Source organism: Habropoda laboriosa, unplaced genomic scaffold, assembly GCF_001263275.1.
Source record: "Habropoda laboriosa isolate 0110345459 unplaced genomic scaffold, ASM126327v1 scaffold648, whole genome shotgun sequence".
Classification (NCBI taxonomy): Eukaryota; Metazoa; Arthropoda; class Insecta; order Hymenoptera; family Apidae; genus Habropoda; species Habropoda laboriosa.
In genome coordinates this window covers 91,951-102,553 of record NW_017100857.1, presented here as the reverse complement: position 1 = coordinate 102,553, position 10,603 = coordinate 91,951, and the positions used below count along the sequence as shown (strand labels likewise).

Sequence of the window (10,603 nt, the reverse complement as noted above, 5' to 3'; positions counted from 1 at the left end):
AAACTTTATTGTGTATTTTAATATTTTGTGAATATTTAGGTAAAAACTTACCTTTATTTATTAATGTATACCAACAAAATGTTTTAATTTATACAAAAAAATAACTATTTCTTTGATAATTGTAATTATTTGTAGGCAAAGGATTATTTAATATTAGCACCTAAAGCAGAAGCCAAAATGACAGTACCCTTGTGGAAATTAGCTGCAGCTTCAGGACCATTTATTAAGATTGCTGCCTTAAGTGGTGCAACAGCAGTTAGTCTTGGTGCTTATGGTTCTCATAGTAAGATCAGAAGAATTTTTTTTACCTGTTCAACATAATATATGTGCAAAATATTTTTTAAATATTGCAAAACATTTTTACTATTCATACAAAAAAAAAAATTTGAGATAATTTGACAAAAATTTATTTTTTATTTAAACTTTCCTTAAATTATATTTGCAAGGAAACAAATTTTGTATTTTATTAGCTAGATGTTTGTATAAAATAATTTTCATTTATTATGATTTTAGGACAGTATCCAGAGGAAAACAAACAAGACCTAAAGCAAGTATTTGAAACTGCAAGCAGGTATCACTTCATCCACACGTTAGCAATGTTAGGATTACCTCTTTGTAGAACACCTTATTTGGTATGTTCAATTTTAATGAGATATTAATATTTGCTATACTTATTATTATACTTATTGTTATTATATTATTTAGTCTGGAGCATTCCTACTTTCTGGAATAGTACTATTCTGTGGAACTTGTTATTATTATGCATTTACGGGTGATAACCAATGGAACAAACTAACACCAATAGGTGGAGTATGCTTCATAATGGGATGGTTAAGTATGTGTATTTAAAATTTTGAGAAACAGGGGAATGTGATATACGTGACGAAAATAACGGGTCTCCTAGAAGCCAAGTTGCATTTTGTAATTACTGCAGTATGTACAAAAATAACTATTAACTTTTATAACTTTAAAATAAATAAGTTTCGTATAATTTTAAACCATTTTTAATATTATGCATGCCACTTACGAAATATTGTTGATTAGAAAAAGATATTTCGCCGGCAAGCACATTTGTATTTTCATTTATTCAAAACTGTTAAAGAAACAAAATATGATTTGAATAAAAGTAAAACTTGTTTATACTAATGAATTGATATAAATATAACTTTTTTTTTATAATATTATTGATATAGGTTTTGATCATATCCTAAACCGTTATACATTGTATGTTGTGTTCCTAAGTTTTCACGTCTTGCACACTATCAATGATTTTTGTTTTTCTATATTGTGTATACATTACCAGTTGTAATTCGTCCTTACTCGTATTAGAAATGTAATGCAAAAATATAAGTATAACATGTTTTACGTTTTATCGTAAAATATGTAAAATTACGAAGTGTAAGAATATTTTGTAGTGACTAAACAAACTTTATGATATAATACTAAAAAAATATACAAGGTTGGAACATAGCTTTAAAGTAATCTTATTAATCTCATTTTAAAAATCAGTTTAAAATCATGATTATTTAATATCAATTAACGTAATCGCTAATTTACGGATTAACTCCCATGTATATAAAATTAAAAATCAAAAAGTGATGTATATATGTATTCATCATTTCAAGCAATGGTACACAATATAAATGTAAAACAAATAGTAGTGTATTATTTTTTTTTCTTCTACTTTTTATCAATTCATATTTTCACAATTTTTGTATAGAATCACATTTCTACAGAGATATAAGAAAGTAATGTACCTTGTATAATCCATTTGATACACCAGCTTCGCTGACTTTATATCCATTCTATTTTGTATTATACAGTTGTCGTACATTTTTTCATAAATAGATACTTTGCCTGTAAATAAGTGGATATAAGAATTTTCTTCGATTCACGTATCATTACGGTGACTCGATCTGACGATGCTGGCTGCATTATTACACAGCTAAGTAAAGTATTAATTGGACTATCTTACCTAGAATAAAAATATCAAATAAGTTTAATTGGTGATACATCGAATAAACTTAAATATAGGAGTGTTGCACGTCAATTCGCGCAGTGCTCGCACACTGGAAATTAAGCAGCGAACACAAGAGATCGATTACGAAATAAAAACGATGGTTGTAAACACGCAATTATATTCGAAGTTATTGTTTTTTTATGGTAATGAAACATGACCTACTTCGTTAGCGCTTATTTCTTTTTACTGATCTTGACTCGTGATTTCATTGCAAATTGTGAGGCATGAGATTGGCGATTTATGGCGATGCTAAATGCACCACTAATATAAAATTTACTTATATCTAATAGACGTCCCCTCAGACTAAATTATATTTAATTAGTATAGAGTTCCATAGCAATATCATTTTCTTGTTACTATTATATAAAGTATTTATATAGACTTGCGCATATTAAACTATATTTACAACTTTTATTAATTATTGTAACACATCAAAGATAAGTTTCCTAGAACAAGGTTGCTCTCGCGCTACCTGGTTCATAATACCACAAGAGGAAACTCATACGGTAGAGCTAATATCATCTTTGCACTTTTTTTTTGGATAAAATATATCACAATCCAAATTTATAAGTAGAAAGATAAACAAACCAATTAGAATTTATTTAAATGAATTGTTACTAAAATCAAGAAAAAGGTATCGTCGAAAAAAGCTCGTATAAAGTGCAAATGTACGATTACTGAGTTTTGAACAAAACACAGCTATTTTTTTAAATGTTTTAAATGGTGTTTGAATAATTTTTTTCAACCTGGACAATGCGATAGCAAAAGAGCAAATGGCGCGCCGGTTTTCCATCCGTTTCTAGGAAAGGTGGAATGAATGTTGTCCTTCTTGTGCAGCTATTCGCAACTTTTCCCGCATTATTTCTAACGTTGTGTAATCAGGGAGTTTTAAGTAATTAACACAGGTCATTACGGATGGTAGGAAATCGTCTGTTTTCATAGACGGGTCAAATGTTTTACGCACTATCGTTAATGGTGGTGTTAAACTCTTAAAACCTGCAAAATAAAATTTTATTTTATATATATTTCACAATTCTATGAATATATGGAATATAAGATATTAAACATTTACCTCCAACTGGTAATCGCGGCGAACCCGTGACGAACTGAATGAACTGCCTTTGCTCTTCACTGTTGTATTTTGACATTACTTCAAACAAAAAACGAATAGCACGAGAATCTGGAGTGTAACCGTGATCAGTCCTACAACATTCTGAAAGTGTTTTCACATCCCACTGTCCACCTGTTTGTGCATGTCCACAAAACACAGCTTCGAGTTCTTCAGGGAAGAATAGTCTTAGTTGCGATGGCGGGAATACAGACTCGAATCCTTCTCTAAATGCTTCCATTTGTCTGAAGATGCCTTCGTACAAGAACCAATGTACTACCAACTGGAAAATTAATTTTAAATAGTATAAAGTTAATGATACAGAAAACAATTCAGTATTATTCCAGTCGTCACAGCAAATAATTTATACCTTGATGTATTGATCCAAGTTATAAATGGTAACAGGTATATCGCTCCCACCTTTCCTTAATTCGATGTTCTCGTAACCTGGTAATTCAAAAACAAGGCCAAGATCCGAAATTGGACAACCGTCTAAATTTAGCGAATCTACTAGTTGCATTTTTTCGTGTGGTCTTAATATTTGATCTTTTTCGATTGCTTCTTTTTGCCTAACAATTTCTTGTAGTCTACTAAGTGTTCGATGTACATCAGGACATACATGTGCTAAATCGCCTAATGTTAGTGTATGTTCTTCTCCCAATAGCCACCGATAGAAAGTTAAACTGAATGGTAAATCCAACTGAAAAAATTACATACATGTAAGTATAGCTTGAATGTCATTATAAATATTTTAATTCAATCAACAAAGTAACAAGTTATAAGTACCATTCTTGAATCATATATCGCTTTCGCCATAAACTTTCCAAGGAACTTAAATTTTGTTTTGAGTTTTGCAAGATGAGATACTTTAGTATTCCAAGGGATTGGTATTGGGAAAAGTCCTTGTGGAGCATTGACGTATCCTGCATCAGTAGGATTTGAGCTACTATGCCAAAGATCAAGGTCAGCACGTTGCAATTCCTGAGAGACTAGAGCATAAAATTCCAATGTTGGACCTAGACCAGTGCCAACCTACAAACCAACGTTTATGAAATACTGTAAATTGCATAAAAATAAAGTATATAAAAAATGTAAAAAATAAACCTCATTGACATATTGCACTTCAAGTAAGGCTTTGCTAGATGCTAAGTCTTGTATAACTTGTTCTGCTTGTTTAAGAATATCAGTTCTCGAGATAGTTCTTTTCCTTCGTTCTAAACGTGGAGTGACGCGTTCTTGACTATCTGATCCCGATAATTCTGGTGCAGAGTCTAAGAGACGTTGTAAAGCTCTATCTCGATCAAATGACGTTGCATAAAGTAATAGTTGTCTTGTCTCAAATGGAAATAGGAATGGGCTGTAGATATTTACAAAATATAGTCATTTAATGAAGTTTATATTAATAAATTACTGTGAATTTTACAATACCTACCAGACTGTAGCAATTTGTTGTAACCACAGAGGTAAGTTTCCAGTCATGATCACCAAAGGGTCTTGTAGCTGTCGACTCGCTTTTGCGGCTATTTTATTGTTAATAAAATCTTGTGGAGAAAGTAAGCTTATACTCTTCAAATGAGGAAATAGTACACTCCAATGACGATTTAGTGCGTGTAAAAGACGTAATAGGCATAAACCATCCAAAGAAGCATCAGTAATGGTAACCGAACATGGCAAGGTGGGTGACAAGTAAGGATCAAGTGGACATCGTTGTGGAGGGACTGTTCCTTCAAGCCATAAACTATCCTCTTTTCGTTTTGAACTGATCTTTGTACTTTTTCCTTTGCCTTTGCGGCTACTACCCTGTGAACTTGACCCTGGTTTTGGCGACGTTGCAGTCTCTTCTTCCGGTACAGGCCTAATTATAACATAATTATTTAAATTGTATTACTTAATCATCTTTGTTTTAGTTAAAAGAAAATTAAAAAGAAAATACCTGTAATAAATTGTGTGAGTTTGCACCCATACAGCATCATGGCCAAGTGGTGGTTCACCATCAGCTTCTGCTTCAGAATGATCTATTCCAGAACAACCAAACTGTCTAACAGCTTGATAAACAGTCATATTAAAAGGTAGCACTTCATCTCCTATTAAGAATTGGAGTTTATGTTTTGCTGATCCTTGACTTATAACTACCGCTGCCTATAAATTAGAATGCATTCAAAATGCAGTTACTTATGTATTTAAAGTACACACATATTGTGTATATGTACACAAATATTACCAAAGTATCGTCTATATCGTCTTCACTATTATCATCGTCGCTAACCAGAGATTCCGCCTCTCGTATTCTACCATATCCACGAACCATTAAATAACGTTCAATTGCTTGTACTAATGCAAGAGGATCTATCTTAACAGTGCCTCCTTTCCATTGTTTTAAATTGTTACAATCTGGATGTCGTTGGAGATTACACTATAAAATTATAAGAAATTAGTAATATTATTTGTAAACAAATTTTAAGAACAGATATACCATACCTTAAGTTGATGTGTATTGAAGAACTTAAGAGCACTGGTACCTCCACGACCAGCACCAGATCCTGCTGGCAAGTCATGTACTTTAACAGGAAATTGTTCTAACTGTGCAACACAACTATTTAATTTCGTTACTAGAGCACCAAATGCTCCAGGATTAAGGTTGGTAATATTGTTGCCCTGCTGCATCTAAAAATTGAATATTTATAAAAATAAAATTACACAAAGAAAATCTATAACATAAACCGCACTGACAAATATGATTAATTTTACTTACAGTCGATTCTGCAAACAATTTCCAAAACATACGAAGGCGATCATAACGATTACCCGGAGCATCTGTAGTAGTGAGGTAGTTCAGCAGAGCTTTTATAAGACCGCTATAATTCATTTCAAATGGTGATATATCACTTTCCAGTACTATATCTCGTAATTCAGTAAGTGCTGATAACATTTCATCCAATTCCTATGAATATATTTTCTATTAGTATTTTAACAAATAAGATATAAATATGTAAAAGTTTTCAGTATCAAATTTTAAATATATTTTCATTGTAGCACACTTACATTTGATTGTAACCGTTGGATGGCGGCAGTAAGTCTTGAAAGGACTGTCATTGCAGGATGTGTACTGGGAGCATCATCTTGATATCGCGTCAAGAATTGTGCAGCTTGATCACGTACCCATGCTTTAGCCTTATCTCGGTTACCTCCTGTTAAACTTGAATTACTTGGTGGCTTTGACAAACTTGTCGATGAACTTGTATCCCTTTTATCGCTAGTAGAACTCGAAGACGATGATTTTCGACCCCATCTAGCAGGATTAAGATTTCCTAAGAAACGAGTATTTTTAGGAGCAAAACCAGTGAAAAGTGATTCGGGTTGTTGAGTTTGCTGTGGTGTAGTACCGCCTATTCTTGGAAAACGACCCTTCTTGTTTTGTCGTTTCCTTTTTAAGACATCCCCGATTCTCCTAATAAAATTTGAAGTTGAATATAATACTGTTAATAAAATTTTTTCAGAACCTTTTTTTATTATATACTTACAAATGAGCACTTTGTGGTGTAGTTACATCATCTACGGTAGAGTTTAATTCATTTCTAGTATGCGTTTCCATTGATGCAGAAAGGTTTGGTTTCAACTGACATGTTGCGATTGTACCAAATAATATATTACCATTCGTTGATGGAGAGGCAATTGGAGATGTGGCATTACTAGAAGAAAACATCGTGGTGGAAGAAAGTGACGTATTAGACGGACCTGGCTGTGGGCTTGGTAATGATGTACCTAAAAGTCACAAAAAATACAAATAACAAAATATTTCATAATACAATACTAATATATTTCAACGTATATATAATTATAAATACAAGTTAATTAAATTACCAGTACCAGAAGGACACTTAGGTGGTGAAACACCAAGAGGTACTTCAGGGTCAGCTAGCTGACGTATTTGATGCAACACACCCTCACGATGAAAGTGAACTCCAAACACTTGCGGTAGCCTTTTCATTAATATACTTGCCATTTGCAAAGCTCCAATAACAATTCGTAAATCTTGGGACGCCAGCATACCCGCTATGTGCGACGATACTACTTGGTTTTTTAAGACATCCTATGAAAAATTAAAAATGGGCAATTTCACGGATATAATTGCAGTATTATTTATACTTACCTTAAGTAAATCAGTTGAAGCATAATAAACCATACGTAAAAGAGCCCGAAGACATTTACATTTTACAGCAGGACCAGCAGAACTGCTGTAAACTTCATATAATACAGAGAATAAAGTTCGAATAAACGAAACTAACCACTCGTTTGTTTCAATCACTGGAGGTACAACATCCATACTACAAGAATTTGTAATGTAATAAAAATTGTAGTAGCCAAAACTAATGAAAAGTTCATTAAAAAAAAAAGTTAAATCTTTACCTAGATGAACAGGTAGGACTTTTGCCTTCTGTAGGGTGCGTATTCACTCTACGGAAAATGCTTCTTGCTACTCCAATATCTTCATTAATTTGTTTCATCACAGTCAAATCTATCGTATAAGTTCGTCCTAAAGAGGAAAGACAAATCTCATCTTCACCATTCCGAAATGCCGTCTGAAAAAGCGTTTGCATTGAACTATCTGTACTTGATCTTTTCAAACATTTAATTCAGTAAAATAGTTGTAATACCTCGATGATTCTAGAATCGATAGTACTAAATGGATGACAGCAATGTCTTTCATCACGCCATTCCCAATGAACATTTTCTTGCTGATTACTGGTCCTTTCAAGTAAACTATTTACGCTAAATATGCCATCTGTTGGTAACGGAGGCATAAGTTCTTCGATCAAACATGTGATTTCAAACCATTCTTGCGGAGATCGCGGCACTAATTCTACATCTTCTGTTTTCACTTCCAGTGATCCGGTTAAAAGATAACTTAGTGTGAAAGCTATATTTTGTTGCAGAAGCAGCTGTGCCAAGTCAGGGCAGCGATTTGATATCACAGAGAGCATTCGCAATACCGTTATGAAATTACCAATGCTGTTAACAGGTGGTGTAATCATAAGCTGAAATATAAGAAAATACATATAGTATTAATTATTAACATATTTTAAAGACTAAATATTACTCTTACCAACTGTTGTAAGTTTTGAAGAAGTTCTGCATTGATAATTTTATGTAAAGTTACAGGATCGTGTTGAAAACTGTCAACTAAACGACTAAATGCTTGGCAAACGCATTCAACACTTTTCTTATCTTGATTTGTCAGTCTACTTGTTAATAAAGGTAAACTGTCTGCTACCAAGTGAAAATCATCAGGATGAAGATTTTGGCAACAATTTGCTGTAATTGTTAATGCAGCTCGCTGTGCCGTAATATTGAAAAAATCGACAAATTTTAAACAAGCTGATACCCCTCCCTAAAAATTGATGAATCATATAACCGATTGTATTTGTTTAAGATTTTTGTACAGTACATAAATAATGCACATACCGCATGTAAAATAGTTTTACTATGTCTTCGCGAAAGCATAGCCAACGCTGTTAAACATTGTTCTGCTACATCCATACACTCAATAGATTCTAGTTTTTGTAAGAACACTGGAACAGCATCAACCACTACTGTCGATGAACGAGGTAAAGCTTCCATCATGTAAGTGAGAGCCCGACACGCATGCGTCATTATTACAAAATTATGTTCTATTCCAAGTAGATTTATTAACGCTGCAACCACTTGTTTCACGGGAAAGCCAGCTAATGTATCTTCATTTCCCATGACAAGAATTTCGCCCATTCCAATAACAGCTTGTAACTGTTCTCCTTCATCATCAACAGCTTGTAAACCAGCCAGCAACTGTTGTGCTTTAGCAGCTGAGATTATAAAATTATTTTAACTGTAATAGTTTTAATAAAAAAAAATAATAGCTTTTAAATAGAATTTTGAGACAAATGAGTAATACCAGAACTTGCACCCATGCTTCTGTTTAATAAATGTTGCACACGTGGTCCTAATGTACCAAATAAGTGAGGAGGTAAGCCTCTAGCTTCAAGTAATGCTTGTAGCCTTCCAACTTCACCATCATCACTTTCACTATCTCCAGTAGTACCTGACATTCCAGATGGTCCTCCACTTGCTTCAATGTACAAATGAAATTTAGAAATTAAAATAATAATGTTATTTTATAATTAATAAGCAACAAATATTCTGCTATAATATAAACACATTAGAAGGAACTTACCAGTGGCAGATGTAGCTGTAGATGCTGATTCGTCTTCACCTGTTGTAGATACTAATTGATTGCCAGGAACTGTTGAGGAAACAATTGTTGGAGTGCCACTATTAGTTACAGATTCAGTACCTGACATTACAGTTCCTCCAGAGTTTCCTTCTATCACTGCTTTTCTTGCACGTGATGAAGAACGATGTCTATTCAAACAGAATATATATTATAATCATGATAATATTTAACAAGACAGTGCTCAAAATGTAACTAATTGTCATTTCTAATAATTCAATTACCTGGAGCTTGAACAAGTGCCTGTTGTAGTGTCTTTCTTATGATGCTTTCCTGTTTTGTTATTACTTGACAGTTCTTTAGATTGCTCACTGGAGAATTTTGCGCGAGAACGTAATATATGCTTGGGCGCAGGATGAGGGTGTGTAGGGTTGGCAGTGGCGGTGGCAGACACAGGTGGATTGACAGTGGCTGTTGTGATGCCACTAGTGCCTGCCCCGTCATGTGCCAACGCCCCCCCACCGCTCTCCACAGTATTACTGGCTGCGTTACCCACTCTGATGCTGGACTTCACACTCAAAACTTGACTACTCGCACTGCTACTCGCGCAGGTTGCACCACCGTGAGATTTTGACCCTAAAATATTGAAACATTTCATCATTATTATTACAATATCTACATAAAGACTTTAATACTTGCAATGATTTTTAGATGTTCTAAAACTTCATTATTGTCGAAGGTCAATATCACTTTGAGTAACAAGGAAGAGAGAGAAGTTAACATACATATATAATGCTTTAGTGCACACAAAATAAATTTTGTACATACTATCGTTTTCTGTGCATAATTATAAAAATCAAGCATTTTCACAAGTTAAAAGTTTATAATAAATATGTTATGAATTTATAATACAATATGTACATTGCTTTTAGTGCAATCTACAATCTATTCAAGCATGTATTTTGGTTTTTACACATATTCATGTTTATTGCATACATATTCATATTACATATGTTCATGGAAATATATTCCTTTAGTAAACCTAAATAGGTGTACAACACATGCTTTTATACACTTTTAAAAATGATTTCATAAATTTTGTTAAATAATTTTATAACAATATAAACGAGATATGAAAAAGTATGTATAATATCACAAATTGATGATAATATTACATTTATAAACATAATAACAAAAAATAATTGTTGATTATACGCATTAAAAATAATAAGTAATGAATATTGTAGTAAATTCCACTTTTGTAAAAACA

General features: G+C 32.9%; 2 protein-coding genes across 2 annotated transcripts in view; one reads left to right on the top strand and one right to left on the bottom strand.

Annotated features, from left to right (window-relative positions):
- The window catches only part of LOC108577417 (transmembrane protein 256 homolog), a 1,463-nt gene extending 516 nt beyond the window's left edge, over nucleotides 1-947 (top strand). The window contains exons 2-4 of the mRNA XM_017940562.1: nucleotides 136-283; nucleotides 514-632; nucleotides 706-947. Of these exons, the coding sequence (XP_017796051.1) occupies nucleotides 136-283; nucleotides 514-632; nucleotides 706-849 (411 nt within the window). The 3' untranslated portion in view covers nucleotides 850-947. The remainder of the gene's footprint in view (nucleotides 1-135; nucleotides 284-513; nucleotides 633-705) is intronic.
- A 1,801-nt stretch (nucleotides 948-2,748) lies between these two features.
- The window catches only part of LOC108577455 (E3 ubiquitin-protein ligase TRIP12), a 13,440-nt gene continuing 5,585 nt past the window's right edge, over nucleotides 2,749-10,603 (bottom strand). The window contains exons 5-25 of the mRNA XM_017940608.1: nucleotides 9,618-9,969; nucleotides 9,337-9,524; nucleotides 9,058-9,231; nucleotides 8,592-8,968; nucleotides 8,233-8,517; nucleotides 7,784-8,164; nucleotides 7,536-7,708; nucleotides 7,279-7,453; nucleotides 6,990-7,218; nucleotides 6,650-6,890; nucleotides 6,171-6,576; nucleotides 5,881-6,069; nucleotides 5,607-5,792; nucleotides 5,350-5,541; nucleotides 5,062-5,267; nucleotides 4,561-4,983; nucleotides 4,233-4,485; nucleotides 3,915-4,160; nucleotides 3,499-3,828; nucleotides 3,093-3,411; nucleotides 2,749-3,016 (exon numbers count right to left, since the gene is read on the bottom strand). Coding sequence (XP_017796097.1) covers nucleotides 2,820-3,016; nucleotides 3,093-3,411; nucleotides 3,499-3,828; nucleotides 3,915-4,160; nucleotides 4,233-4,485; nucleotides 4,561-4,983; nucleotides 5,062-5,267; nucleotides 5,350-5,541; nucleotides 5,607-5,792; nucleotides 5,881-6,069; nucleotides 6,171-6,576; nucleotides 6,650-6,890; nucleotides 6,990-7,218; nucleotides 7,279-7,453; nucleotides 7,536-7,708; nucleotides 7,784-8,164; nucleotides 8,233-8,517; nucleotides 8,592-8,968; nucleotides 9,058-9,231; nucleotides 9,337-9,524; nucleotides 9,618-9,969 — 5,522 coding nt within the window. The 3' untranslated portion in view covers nucleotides 2,749-2,819. The remainder of the gene's footprint in view (nucleotides 3,017-3,092; nucleotides 3,412-3,498; nucleotides 3,829-3,914; nucleotides 4,161-4,232; nucleotides 4,486-4,560; nucleotides 4,984-5,061; nucleotides 5,268-5,349; nucleotides 5,542-5,606; nucleotides 5,793-5,880; nucleotides 6,070-6,170; nucleotides 6,577-6,649; nucleotides 6,891-6,989; nucleotides 7,219-7,278; nucleotides 7,454-7,535; nucleotides 7,709-7,783; nucleotides 8,165-8,232; nucleotides 8,518-8,591; nucleotides 8,969-9,057; nucleotides 9,232-9,336; nucleotides 9,525-9,617; nucleotides 9,970-10,603) is intronic.